Below are 14,707 nucleotides of genomic sequence, written 5' to 3'. Positions count from 1 at the left end.
CAGGTACCAATCTGAGGTTTTGGGACCAAGATCGAATACAAGAGATGAACTAGGGTCTGAGAGCAGATGGTGCTATGTTGATGGAGATTGACCCCCTCTCGATGAGAGGATCGTTGGTGATGATGATGGCTTTGATTTCCCCCTCCAGGGGGGGGGGATGTTTCCCCAGCAGAACAGCTCCGCCAGAGCCCTAGATTGGTTCTGCCCAGGTTCGGCCTCAAGACGGTGGCGCTTTGTCCTGAAAGCTTCCTTCTTATTTTTTTTCTAGGTCAAAACACACCATATAGCAGAAGATGGGCACCGGAGGCCTGCCAGGGGGCCCACAAGGACGGGGGGCGCGCCCAGCGTGCCCTCCACCCTTGTGGCTGGCTGGTGGCCCCCTCTGGTACTTTTTTCGCCCAATATTTATTATATATTCCAAAAACATGCTCTGTGAAGTTTTAGGACTTTTGGAGTTGTGTAGAATAGGTATCTAATATTTGCTCCTTTTCCAGCCCAGAATTCCAGCTGCCGGCATTCTCCCTCTTCATGTAAACCTTATAAAATAAGAGAGAAAAGGCATAAGTATTATGATATAATGTGTAATAACAGCGCCCATAATGCAATAAATATCAATATAAAAGCATGATGTAAAATGGACGTATCAGTTAACCACTAATGGTGTTTCAGTGTGAAGTCTATGTATGCGGATCTTATGGATTCTGGACCATTATTTTCGAAGGAAGCATCTTTGGAAAGCAAAAGTTCCTTCCAAGATCAAAATTTTTATGTGGTTTTTGCCGAGGGAGGTACTTCTTACCAAAGATAACCCTACTAAGTGTAACTGACATGACAACAAAAAATGTTGTTTTTGTGATCAGGAGGAGACAATTCATCATGTATTTCCGTCATGTCCGTTTACTACATTGATCTGGCATATGGTGCACGTTATGTAAAATTTATCACCACCAACGAGTATTTCAAACCTGTTTCGAAACTGGTTAGGTGGCATTCATCAAAAGTTGAAGGCCCAAATCTGTGTGGGAGTTTGTGCCATTCTTTGGGCACTATGGAATTGCCGGAATGATTTCGTCTTTAACAAATTATCTTCTCCAAATTTCTTGCAGATTATCTACAGAGTTACAACTTCAACCCATTGGTGGTCAGCATTACATCCTCTGGGCGTGTGGGTGATTATGGCCTCTAGGTGTAGCCTACTGGAAATGCTTCCGTTGGGTCTGTTCAATCAGTTTGGCTGGCGAGCCACTCGTAGATTAAGTGGATGAGCTATGTAATCTCATGTTCGACCGCTCGCTGTCGTCTTTTTGTGTTTATTTGTTTTACTTTGGAGCACTCATGACTTGAAATAATTTCGTGCTTAATAATATGGCTGCGTGTGCATCGTGTGATGCAGAAGCCGGGATACTCCCATTTTTTAAATGATGCCTCTTGGTCATCTAGGAGATCTGACAACCAGCAAAGTCTACAAGTGCCTTGCAGCGTGATGGGCTTGCCAGACGACTCCCGTGGAAGCCCCCCTAGATATGAATATTTTCAACACACCAAACATTGCCCTTTTTAGTAGCTCAAGTCGCGCTGAATGTCATGCCAGGTTACTGAAGCATTTCATGTAAAAAGGTGTCCTCAGGGCGTCCTATCAGGTTTTAAACACCTGCAGACAAAGACCTGATAGCAAGGCCTCTCATGTATATGCCACTGGAGCTCAAAGCAATAATGGCGCCACTAACCCGTAATGCACATAGATGAAAGTATGTTTTTAGACATTTAGTCTTCGTATCAGTAAAATCCCAACATGAAAAATAAACATTCTGGTGGTGAACATAAAATGGAAAAAATCTCTTGAGAAACACATTATAGTTATTAGGTATCTTGTAAAGAATGACATAATAGCTAGAGATTTTAGGTCACAACTTTCTTTTCAGTTTATTTTTGTGATTATCAACATTAGAAAAATAATACAAGAGCATGAACATTAGGTAGCCCGTAGATTTATCAACATAAGATATATGTACATGAAAATAGAGTGGGTCACACACATACAAGTACGATGTCCACATGATAAGTACGAGGATGGATACACATATAATTATAGCCAAGTAAAATATATAACACAATAGAAGATATAATGGATTGAGATTATCATCTCCACAAACTCAATAAAAGCTATCTGAGTGGCATGGTTGTTATGACCCAAAAGCCTCACATGAGAAACCTATAATCCATTGAAACAAGGATACACATGTATTATACTTGTTTTTCTTTTGCAATTTTTTTAAAAAATGAATACAATTATATATGATGTTTTTTGTTGAATTTGCTAACCGAGCCAAAATGTCTCTCGAAGAAGTCCTTTAACTCCGCGGCAGTGACCTATATGTAAAATTTAAAAGTGAAGTATTAATCAAAAATGCCAAACGGAGACCGAGCTCCATGGAGGCCTTTATTTGAAAACTTCAAAATTCAAACTTTTCAGTTTCAAAAAATTCTGAAAATAAATACACATATACCTAGATACATTATGTACACGTGTGCAAATTTGAAGTTCGAAATACAATAAAATATGAGCTACACAAAAAAGATATATCTGAGGCTTTTTAGCATATGTACTGTTCATCTTTAAAGTCCATGATTTTGTTTTTTTTGTGTGCAGCTCGCAATTCAAGGTATTTCATCCTAAAAAATTTCACACATACACTTTACATCCTTGCATACATGTCTAATTGTTTTCAGAATTTTTTAAACCAAAATTTGTGAATTTTAAATTTTTCAAAATAAAGGGCTCCATGGAGCTCGGTCTCCAAAATGCCCTACTCAGTATTAATACTAATACACAACATGTGCAAACGAATCCTTAGGCTATACATACCATATGTTCAATATTAGTGCAATATATTGTCCTTAAAGACCTCTCCTTTTCATCTTCAGACTGCAATAATATTGAACAAATTTTTTTTTTGCATGAGGTATTGCCATCTAAGAATCACTTAACATTAAAGGATGTTTATGTTGTAGATACCTGAGGAAGAAACGAATGCTTGATAGGCGCGATTGCATTCCTAGATGGTGCTACCTTCAGAGGGTGAAGTCCTATAATGATCCCATCAAGATGTAGCGCAATAGCTGCATCCTCTGAAAATGTGTAAAGGTTGGCATTAAGTCTTATTTACGAACTGCATTCTATAGTGATTTTTGAGGAACATCAATATTTGAGCATGTGATATGGTGACTAACCTTGTTGCTGAAACTCTATGAATGCAAAGCGAAAACCAGAAGTGGGGTCTCCACTAAGACGACAATCTACAACCTATTGAGAAGAGTAAACAATGTTTTAGTCACATTGTTTATGTAATGGTACATAGCACTTACATTTTATTTTCCTGTGTGGTGGAGAAGGAAACTAGAAATTATTAAACTATTTATGTTAATCACATAACTGCATGAAAATAGGAAGAACATCACCGAAATATGGTCAACACATTACCTCACCACAACCAATTGATCAAGTGAAAAAGTCCGTTAGTTTGATGAAAACAATTAGATTATGGCGTTAAACATGCTAGTTAGATGAAATGTCGATAGCGTGAAAAACTATTATGCTAAATAGCCATGTCCCATGCACGAGTACATTCTCATACCCCCCCCAAAGCAATCCAAACATCGAATTTAAAATTCTTCTATGAATCATAATTAGCCATGTTGAGTTCACCCATCTATTTCAGCTTGCACATGCATACACTACAAAATCAAGGCATCCTTCCCGTACACCTTCACACAAACTCGTCCACAATATAAGCCTATATATAGCTAGCTAGCTACAGGGTATGAGTTCCATATATGATTTACAACAATGTTGACATAGAGAAATATGCTACAGCAATTAAATTGCTAAACTGAACTAAGGTTTGATCTCTGTTTTTTTCTAAGATATATAATACATAAACATGTAAATAACTGCAATATAGTCCCTCCGTTCCAAAATAGGTTTGAGTCATCTATTTTGGAACTGAGGGAGTATTAGCCAACAATCTGTCAAGCATGTGAACTTTTTGCTGAGAAAGTCAAGCATGTGAACTGAGCGATGGAGAGCATAATCCACATGATCTTGTATTCTCAAAAAGAAAAACTACGTTATAAATATAGTAATCTACATTCTCGCAAAACAATTTAGTAATCTACATTGCATATTTTTATCATGTTTAGAAGGGGTGGGAATTAGACATACGACTCCGCATATCCCAAAGAGCCCAGCCAACATTTCTTCGGTGACCTGAAACAAACAAATGCCACATCCAAAAGTGATACATTACTTCAGATTTGCAAGTTACACAAAAATATCGCATTTATTGCACATGGAAATAGCATTATTATATACAGTGTGATCAATATCGGCAACATAAATTGTTCTTCTCACAAATTCTTTGTCGTGGATCCTTTGAACCCGGTAAGAATACCTGGCCCTTCCCTGTTGCGAGTAGTTGCTAACCCTCTGTAAAAACGTGTAGTCCATCAAATTTCCAAACAAGTAATGATAACACCGTCAAATTTGAACAACAGTATAATTAGGACGGCTCAGAAAATAAAATTGTAGCCAATGCTGAACTATGCGCATAATTGAAATGACCCGAAACGTTTCATAAATCCAAAAGAGAGAGAGAGATGTTTGAAGTGGCTAATACATACACAATATATCTCAAAGAGAAAAAGAATTGATCTGCTTTGGATCTGCTAGAAAAAAGGCAAACATATGACCGGGGCTAGAACATGGAAGAAACAAGCTATAGGTCAGACTCGAGCACAATTAATAATAGAAAATTAAGAAAATTATCATCAAGGTCTTGAACGCATCAACTATGATCTTTCCAATCAGAAGAAGCTAAGATCCAATAAACCACTTGATTCAGAAAGGAAAGCTTAAAACCCCAACAAGAAAACTCCAGAATGAAACAAAGAATGGAAATCGAGGACGAAAAAAGAAGTGCCGCAGGAAGGGACAAAAGTAAAATTGAAAACGCCTGTAGGATATAGATATCAGATATGTAGCTAGCACTTTGTCTCTTTAGCTTACTGATCTTCTCCAGGTCCTCGTTGGGACGGCATTGCCGATGTAGACGCCGGTGCCGCGCGTAGGGTAGCCGACCACCGTGGGATCCTGCAAGTAGAGCCCCTGCGTCACGACGAACTCCGGCGCGTCCGCGGAGAGCCCCCTCCTTGATCCGCCCCCAACGCGCCACCACGGCACGAACTCCCTGGCGAGCAGGTTAAGCGTGGCGGCAGCGCCCACGGGCAAAGACTCCTTGGCGAGCGGGTTCAGCACGTCGGCGGCGGCGCCCATGGGCACGAACTCCCTGGCAAGCGCGTTGAGCAGCGCGGCGGCCGCCGTGACTGTCTTCTGGACTGTCTGGTCCGCCGGCGTCGCACCGCTTCCTCGCACCGCGTCCATGGGTGATCGAACCGAAGAGAAACGGTAGAGCTAGCACTGGAACTGGACCTGGAGTGCTATCTCCGGCTTGTATTTATGCAGTACGCTCCTCCGCCGCTTGATCCTAAGGATCGAGGGCAGAAGTCAACAGTAGACTGGCTGCAGAAGGGACAGCGCCGCGCGTTCCACGGCAGCTTCCCTGACGTCAGTTTCCACTTTCCACTGACATGCGGGGCCGAAAAGGCTGTGGGGGCACAACTGCAGGAAGAATCGTCGCGGTGTGTTCGGAGAGATGTGCGAGGCTAGGCTGCCGAGGCACGTCTGGACTCTCGACCCATGCATCCATGCACGAAATCTGGGGGCATGCAGAGCGGTTTGAGCCGGCCCGTCCGTGATGTTTGAGCGTTTTTTTTTCCGCCAAGTTTTGGAATGGTAGTATCATTCTTTCAGTTTATCTGTTGTAATAACTGTTTTTCTTTTACGAAAATGATTTGGATCTATTATAAAAATTCACCAGTAGTACAAAACACATAATTATAAATGTGGAAATGCGAACCAACCTGTATTTGAATGGTTAGAGGGACAGTGATATCCCCAGCCCACCAGGGTAAGTCATGGTGCTCGCATTATTCCTGAATTTACATACCGGCTCAATCTCTCGCAGGTGCTCATACGGGTAGAATGTGTGTGTGCGCGTCCATAGGGATGAATATATGCGTGTATGTATGAGCGCTTGCGAAAAAAATAAATGTTGAAAAATAACCATTTTGTGATATCTTGATTTCCTCTAAGGGAAGAGCAACCGAAGATGCTACCTATTAAAGGAAATATGGTATTTCCCTCCCAGAAAAGGGGAATATCACCATTATGTCCTTCTACTTCTCAATTAACACCGAAAGCCAAGCAACCACACATGACCAACTCTCCTATGATCGTGTCCCTATGCCAACACTCTTGCTTGCTTGCTTGGTGAACCACCGCCTACCGGCGCCATCTGAGCTTCAATTATCACCATGTAGTTGATGACATGCAGCCGCCTCTTATCCATCCTTGCCACGTGTCCATCTCTGAGTGCTCCTGCGGACGTACCATCTCATGTCATTTTCCCTGCCTAGAAGTGATGGGAGCAGCAGCATGGCAAGCGGGATCTTGAATCACCATTTTTTCTTTCGAGAAATCGTCCTTTTGATGTTGTTGGATACACAAAAGAGAAGTAACATAGCTATGGAAAAACGGCGGGAGGTTTCAGTTGGGGGTGGATCCTTATCATGCGTAATTTCATTCCGAACGTGCCATGATCTCTACAACGTCATCAAGAGCACCACACGGGAGGTATCTAAGAGTGGATCTAACACATCAAACAACCACACAGGCCCACTATTGCGAAACGAGATAATCATTGGGAGCACCTAGTTCATCGCCACCACACGGGTGCACCTACACATTGCATGGAAACCATCCTCGAGCATTCCAAATCACACAATGAACAAACAGCTTTCAAGTGATGAGAAAAAATATTTTACCAGGTCGCTAGAGAGACAATCACAAGCCACCATGGGAAGACACGTACCTTTGGGGGAGCAAGGCACCCCCATGTGGTCTTCCAGATGTCGCAATGACCATTCGTTGCCCTGCTGTGGTGCATGCCGATGGACGCTCGCGATCGTCCATGGCGAAGAGATTACTGAACATACAATTAAGATGTCGTTCTTCTCCGGAGCCCATTCGAGGAGACGTCGTTGGGGGCTCTAGGTGATTTCCAGATGCTATTGATAATATCAACGTTTGCTGGGAGAAAGTGCGTGTGGAGGATATCCATCCGCCACGCCTCTTGGCCATCAAGAGATCCCACAACGACGAAGTCTGCAAGTGCCCTACAGCGTGATGGGCTTGCTAGAAGACTCATGTGGCAGCCACCTATCCCTCCAGATATGTATATTTTCACTGTTTCCAACATGCCAAACAAAGCCCTTTTTAGTAGCTCAAGTCGTGTTGAATGTCGTGCCAAGTTGCTGAAGCATTGCCTGTAAATAGTGTCCTCAAGGTGTCCTCTTAGGTTTTCAACACCTACACACAAAGATTATTAGGCTTGGTTAAAAGTCTTCATGCCTGCCGAGCAACCAACGTTTGGTTGAAAAACACTATGAAATATCTGAACCCCAACCCGCCTTTCATCTTGTGCGCCATGATGCTAGACCACGACTTCCAGTGAGTTATCCTCTTCCGTTTCGATGCACCCTACCAAAAATCCCGAAGCGTTCTATTGAGATTACCACACACTGACATGGGAAGTTTGAAGACCCCCATAATATAGGTTGGAATGGCTTGTGCAACTTCTTTAATCATCATTTCTTTTAATGCAAGCGAAAGAGTGTCACCCGAAGCAATGATGTGTTTGGTTTGCCGAACCTAGAGATTTTGGAATTTCCCTCTCAACATTCAATGTTCCAGAGTTGGTAGGCCTAATAAGTATTTCTCCTCAAAAGTTGTCATCTGGACGTGCAAGGCAACATGTACACTCTCCTGGTTGTGCTCCAAATAGGCGTTCACAAACATGATGCTACACTTGGACGGATTAATAAGCTGGTCGGTTGCACTCTCATATGTACCGATTATGTTTCCAACCTCATTTACCTAGCTAGGTGTCATGGACTTCCTGAAGACTGAGGCACAACGACTGAAGAAGAGAGCAGAGAAGAGAGAGCGGAGCAGGCTGACTCATGCACTCAAGGCCGCCATAGGGGAGGCTGGCCCATGACGCCCAGCAGCGAGTCCAGCCCGCTTAGGAAGTCACCGCTACAAGTAGTCAGAGCGTGCGTGGATGCAGGGGCATCGAATGTAAAATGCCAGATTGGCTGTATTTCTCCTACCTTCCTTCTTCCCCTTCCCCAAGCCTTCTCTCGATCTGATCCAGACCTCGGCGTGACGCCAGGAACCCTTGTATCCCCGTAATTCTCTCGAATTCAAGCAATAGATTGATCCCGAGGGTAACACTTGGTATCTAGAGCCAGTCCTTCATCTTTCCCCCCAAAAAAATTTGAGCGTGTGGTGCTTGTTCAGCGGCGTGCGGCGGCGGTGGAGCACTTGTTGGGGTGCGATTCGAGTCGTGGGTCGGCTGGTCGCGAATCCTTCGCGACTCATAAAATCCCGTGCCTGCGATTTGGATTTTGAGCATCAGGAACGGCGCCATGGACCAGATGCGCGCGGACCTGGCGGAGATGAAGACGACCAGTGCGTTGGTCGCGGCATCGGTCAAATCGATGTCGGAGACCATCCAGGCCATGTCGAGCTGGATGCCGAAGGTCGATAAATCGATCGGCTCGCTGCAGTCAGCCATCACTGAGGTGGGCGCTCGGGTGGCAGTGCTGGAAGCAGAGCAACCACCAGCAATGACCCCTATTCCACCTCGGCCCCATGGGCACGGCGTTGACAATCAGCACCAGGGTACTGCGCTTGGAGCTAACAACGCTCCCGCGCCTACCCTGGGCAGGGGTAAGCGTGATTTCGCCCCTACACCAATTCCTTTTGACTTGGAGCACAGCGCATATTCATCTGATCACATTCATGGCTCTGGTTTTCGCTCGGGACATTCAGGTGGTCGCATGCCGAAAACTGATTTCCCAAAATTTGATGAGGACAATCCTACATGGTGGAAAACCATAGCTGAAAAGTATTTTGCTATGTATGCTGTGCCACATGAAACTTGGGCTAGTTTTGCAACCTTGCATTTTTGTGGCAATGCTGCCTTGTGGTTACAGACTTATGAGGCGATGCATAACGTTGATAGCTGGGAGGAACTGGTAGTTGCCGTTTCTCAAAAATTTGGCAAGGATAAATACCATAGGCATTTAGAGAGCTTAGAGCGCATTAGTCAGACTGGTACTGTAGAAGAGTATCATCACAATTTTGAGGAATTGATGCATAAAGTGCTAGTCTACAATAAGAATTATGACGAAGTATTTTTTGTGACCAAATTTGTAAAAGGATTAAAACCTGAAATTCAGTCAGCTATACGTTTACACAAGCCGAGGACTGTTGATGCCGCTTTGTCTCTTGCTCAAACGCAGGAAGATTTGCTCGAGGAGGTGAAGATGGCTTCAAGCTCTCACTACAGAAATGATTACAAGTTTTCTGCCCGCAATGAACACAAAAATAATGTGCAGTTCAAAGGAATTATGGGTGCATCGCCTGAAGACAAATCGGTGGCAGATGATAAAGCCAAATTAGCCCAAAAGTTGGCTGCACTGAAAGCAGTTCGCAAAGAGAAAGGGTTGTGCTTCAAATGTGGAGAAAAATATCACCGAGGACATATATGTACTCCCTCACCGCATTTTCAGCTGATCGAAGAACTCTTGTTACTGCTGGATGTCAAATTGGATGAGGACACAGATGCGGACGAGCAAGGCTCTGACAACGACACGGATGGATTAATGCATCTCTCGGAATGTGCTGCAGCAGGAACGACAGCCAAGAAGACCATAAGGTTGCACACTATGCTGAATGGGCATCAAGTGTTGGTGTTAGTTGACTCGGGCAGCTCCAGTAACTTCATCAGCAAGGCAGCGGTGCAGCGTATTCAGATTCCGACAGTTCCTCTGACTGCGGCAAAAGTGACCATTGCTGATGGGGGGCTTATGTCCAGTAGTGAGATGGTTCCAGCAGCAGTGTGGTCATGCCAAAGGCATGTGTTTGCGACTGATTTGTGAGTGCTCAAATTGGGATGTTATGATGTAATTCTTGGAATGGAATGGCTTGAATCATTGGGGCCTCTGTGGATTGATTGGAAAAAGAAATTATTTCGTTTCCGACACGAGGGCAGGCGTATTACACTGCGAGGCGTCAAAGACAACATATCCACCTGTGCAGAAATTGATGGCCATCAGCTTTCATTGCTTATGCAGACAGGTGTTGTGTCGCACCTGATTCAGTTAAGTGGTGTGTCTGATAAGCAAACTTCAGATGAAGTGCCGCCACAAATTCAGCAGCTGTTGGAGGTGCACAAAGATTGTTTCGATGAGCCCAAAGGGTTGCCTCCAGCATGGGACTATGATCATCAAATTCCCCTACTACCAGGAGCTCAACCAGTTGCGGTACGTCCCTATCGTTACTCGCCACAACAAAAGGATGAGTTGGAAAAACACATCAGAGCAATGCTACAACAAGGAATAATTCAAGTTAGTCGTAGCCCGTTCGCAGCACCTGTGTTGCTGGTCCGGAAGAAGGATGGAACATGGCGATTCTGTGTAGACTATCGGCAACTCAATGCCATCACAATCAAGAACAAATATCTGATGCCGGTAGTCGAGGAGTTGCTTGATGAGTTGTCAGGTGCAGCATTTTTCAGTAAGTTGGACTTGCGAGCCGGGTACCACCAGATTCGTATGGTTCCTGAAGATGAAGCTAAAACAACATTTCACACCCACAACGGCCACTATGAGTTCAAGGTCATGCCATTTGGTGTTACTGATGGACCGCCCACATTCCAGTCGGCCATGCACATTACTTTGGCCCCAGGTCTGCGGAAATATGTGTTGTCCTTCTCCGATGACATCTTGGTTTTTTCCCAAACCCTGGAAGAGCACTGCCAGCACTTGGATCAGGTGTTCAAAATGTTGCGCGAGCATCAGTTCTATGTGAAACGAAGCAAGTGCACGTTTGCAAAGGAGTCACTGGAGTACCTGGGACACATTGTTAGCAAGCATGGCGTGTCGACGGATCCAGCTAAAGTAGTTGCAGTCCAACAATGGCCCACGCCCGGTAACGTGAAGCAACTACGGGGGTTCCTTGGTTTAGCAGGATACTATCGTAAGTTCATCCGCGGTTTTGGCATCATTAGCCGTTCTCTGACAGACCTACTGAAGAAAAACACCCCTTTTGTGTGGACATCAGCGACGACCGCTTCTTTTGATGCCTTGAAACAAGCACTTGTGCAGGCACCAGTTTTGGCACTTCCGGACTTCAAAGTGCAGTTTGTGTTGGAAACGGACGCTTGTGATACAGGTGTAGGGGCGGTATTGATGCAAAAAGGGAATCCAGTGGCCTTTCTCAGTAAGGGCTTGGGCGTGAATAATCAATCCCTTTCAATGTACGATAAAGAATGCTTGGCCATCTTAATGGCTGTGGAGAAGTGGAAGGCATATATGCAAGCAGGAGAATTTTTTATATGCACGGATCAGCGTAGTCTGGTCCATCTCGGTGATCAGCGAGTGACCACGCCAATGCAACAGAAGGCTTTCCTCAGACTTATGGGGTTGCAGTACAAGATAGTGTACAAGCAAGGCAAGTCAAACATCGCGGCCGATGCCCTGTCTCGTCGAACACACAATGAGCAGTTGCACAGTATCACATCAGTGCAGCCACGTTGGCTGGAAATCATTGTTGAAGGCTATGAGAAAGATCCACTAGCACAAAAACTGCTGTATGAGTTGGCCCTATCTAGTCCAAACGACCAAGGATATGCATTGGACAAAGGAGTAATTCGATACCAGGGCAAAATTTGGCTTGGGAGTCACTCCGAGGCACATGATGCCGTGCTAAAGGCACTCCATTCTAGCGCAATTGGGGGGCACTCTGGTATGGAAGCCACCTACCAGTGCGTTGCTGCCTTGTTCATCTGGCCGGGAATGAAGAGCTATATTCAGAAATATGTGCAATCCTGTGTTGTCTGTCAGCAAGCAAAAGGAGAGCATGTCAAGTACCCAGGGAAGCTACAACCTCTCCCAGTTCCACCTGAAGCTTGGCATACCATCAGTATGGATTTCATTGAGAAACTACCCATCTCTCATGGGTTTGACACGATCCTTGTAGTGGTGGACAAATTTTCCAAATATGCCCATTTCATCGCACTCAGACACCCCTTTACAGCATTGTCAGTGGCCCAAGTGTTCATCAACAATGTGTACAAGCTGCATGGGATGCCGCAAACTATTGTGTCCGATAGAGACAAGGTTTTTACTAGCAGACTGTGGCAGAATCTGTTCAAAATGGCAGATGCAACCTTGAATCTCAGCTCGGCATACCATCCACAAACGGATGGACAAACGGAGAGGGTCAACCAGTGTTTGGAGACGTTCTTGCGATGCTTTGTGCATGGAAACCCAAAGAAATGGTCGCAATGGTTGTCTCAAGCAGAATTCTGGTATAACACCTCCTTCCATTCGGCGGTTGGCCGCACTCCTTTTGAGATCATGTATGGACAGCGACCCAAGCACTTTGGCATACAACCTATAGAGGGATTGACACCAGTGGATTTACAACAATGGTTGGCAGAACGCTCCAGAATGCAGCAGCTCATCCAACAACACTTGCACAGAGTGCAACAGAGAATGAAGAAGTTTGCAGACCGCAAGCGGTCTGAACGAGTGTTTGAGGTGGGGGACAAGGTGTATTTGCGATTACAACCACACATCCAAACTTCGGTGGCTCCAAGATCGTCTCACAAACTCTGTTTTCGTTTCTTTGGACCATTTGAAGTGCTTCAATGCGTGGGAGCAGTGGCCTACAAACTCAAGCTGCCGGCTGGAAGCCAAGTACACCCAGTTTTTCACGTGTCCCAACTGAAAAAAGCAGTGGCGCCTACAACACCGGTGAGTACTGACCTTTCTGTTCTGCTCATTGCTGATGACAAGAGACAACCTGAGCAGATTTTGGAGGCGAGGCTGGTGCGGCAAGGCAAGAAGCTGCTTCCGCAAGTCAAGACTCTTTGGACTGGACTGCCAGAAAGATTTGCTACCTGGGAACAACTTCATGCTCTTCATCGAAGGTACGCGGAAGCACCAGCATGGGGACATGCTGCGTCTCGGGGAGGGAGCATTGTCATGGCCTTCCTGAAGACTGAGGCACAACGACTGAAGAAGAGAGCAGAGAAGAGAGAGCGGAGCAGGCTGACTCATGCACTCAAGGCCGCCACAGGGGAGGCTGGCCCATGACGCCCAGCAGCGAGTCCATCCCGCTTTAGGAAGTCACCGCTACAAGTAGTCAGAGCGTGCGGGGCTGCAGGGGCATCGAATGTAAAATGTTAGATTGGCTGTATTTCTCCTACCTTCCTTCTTCCCCTTCCCCAAGCCTTCTCTCGATCTGATCCAGACCTCGGCGTGATGCCAGGAACCCTTGTATCCCCGTAATTCTCTCGAATTCAAGCAATAGATTGATCCCGAGGGTAACACTAGGTTGTGTTCGCCCTAAAGAACAACAATCATCTATGAACAACAAGTGTGACATTCCATAAGCTCTTCCCGGGGGAAGGGTTGGAGTGCCCCTTTTCTTCTCCATCATTCAGCAACAATGGCGGAGAAAATAAACTCGAGATCGGGGCTTTCATGTCAAATGGTCAACTTGTGCTGCAATAGTGTTCTTGCTACAAAATTAATATAAAGTTTTGTGTTTTTGATGGTCGATCTATTTGAGATAGCTTGCATTTTATGCTGTGCGTGAACCATGTGCTATGTCTATTCACCGCATTGGAAATTCAGTGAAACATGTGGTAGGAACCACACCGGCGTAGTGAAGCATGCGACTCCAAAGAATCTATTATTTACATGATGACCACTAGAGAGAAAACAACGCGGCAAAGTGCGTATCTGCTTCTAGTAGTTGGGTTTGTGACATCTGGGTGGTCTTTTGCAGCTGGCGATTGCACAATATCTCAAGCTGTGGGATATGGTCTCCGAGATCAATCTCTCAAATAACTTTCGGGAAACAACAGTATGGTACACAAGGGAGACAACACATTCTCCGTCAGGAGCACCTAACGTGTTCTTTGCCTCCAACCACCACTGCGCTTGTGCCGACGCGATTTGGAAGTCTAAGGCTCCGCCTCGACACAAATTCTTCATGTGGTTGGCAGTACACACACGGTGCCCGACTGTAGACAACCTGGAGCATCAAGGATGGACATGTGCCACTTGTCAGCTTTGTATTTTGCAACATGAGAGTTGCACACACACCTGTTCGTCCACTGCCGTTTCTCCATTCAGGTTTGGACGAAGGTGTGCAAATGGGTGATTGCTGACTTCCCCCTGCCCAATGATGGCTTTGCTACCACAGAGGACCGGTGGATCGCGGCATGAAGCACGAAACCTAAAGCATCGAGGAAACACTTTGACACTATGCCTATTCTGGTGCATTGAAGTAGATACCAGCCGCCTGGTGTTAGTGTTGGTTTGCCCGTTAACAAGCACGATGGGAGGCTCGAAGGAGAAGGTCACTACAACAGTCGCAGGGAACTGCACGTGGCATACTCAGATCGACGCAGCCACTTTGACAGAGCAAACTTGGTAGTGCTACAAC

The 14,707-nt window shown here is 45.3% G+C and overlaps 1 protein-coding gene across 1 annotated transcript; it reads right to left on the bottom strand.

Annotated features, from left to right (window-relative positions):
- Positions 1 to 2,055: 2,055 nt before the first annotated feature.
- On the bottom strand, positions 2,056 to 5,456 carry LOC123106957 (polyadenylate-binding protein-interacting protein 11-like). The gene is made up of 7 exons (XM_044528980.1): positions 5,066 to 5,456; positions 4,412 to 4,486; positions 4,223 to 4,267; positions 3,232 to 3,304; positions 3,017 to 3,129; positions 2,867 to 2,926; positions 2,056 to 2,370 (listed from the first exon to the last, which is right to left on the bottom strand). Exons 1-7 carry the CDS (start codon positions 5,438 to 5,440, stop codon positions 2,290 to 2,292), a joined length of 822 nt encoding a protein of 273 aa, XP_044384915.1. The 5' UTR covers positions 5,441 to 5,456; the 3' UTR covers positions 2,056 to 2,289.
- Between the last annotated feature and the right edge of the window lie 9,251 nt (positions 5,457 to 14,707).

The sequence above is a fragment of the Triticum aestivum genome, chromosome 5A, assembly GCF_018294505.1.
Source record: "Triticum aestivum cultivar Chinese Spring chromosome 5A, IWGSC CS RefSeq v2.1, whole genome shotgun sequence".
In the NCBI taxonomy this organism is placed as follows: domain Eukaryota; kingdom Viridiplantae; phylum Streptophyta; class Magnoliopsida; order Poales; family Poaceae; genus Triticum; species Triticum aestivum.
Note: the sequence above shows the minus strand (reverse complement) of the source record. Positions and strands in the feature narration are given on the sequence as shown.

Bases quoted from the DNA above. Each gene is read 5' to 3' on its own strand.
- LOC123106957 (XM_044528980.1), bottom strand. From the start codon at position 5,440: ATGGACGCGGTGCGAGGAAGCGGTGCGACGCCGGCGGACCAGACAGTC. The intron at 4,487-5,065 runs GTAAGCTAAAGA...ACGTTTTTACAG, and splicing joins CGAGGACCTGGAGAAGATCA to AGGGTTAGCAACTACTCGCA. The intron at 3,305-4,222 runs GTATGTCTAATT...TCTTCTCAATAG, and splicing joins TCTTTGGGATATGCGGAGTC to GTTGTAGATTGTCGTCTTAG.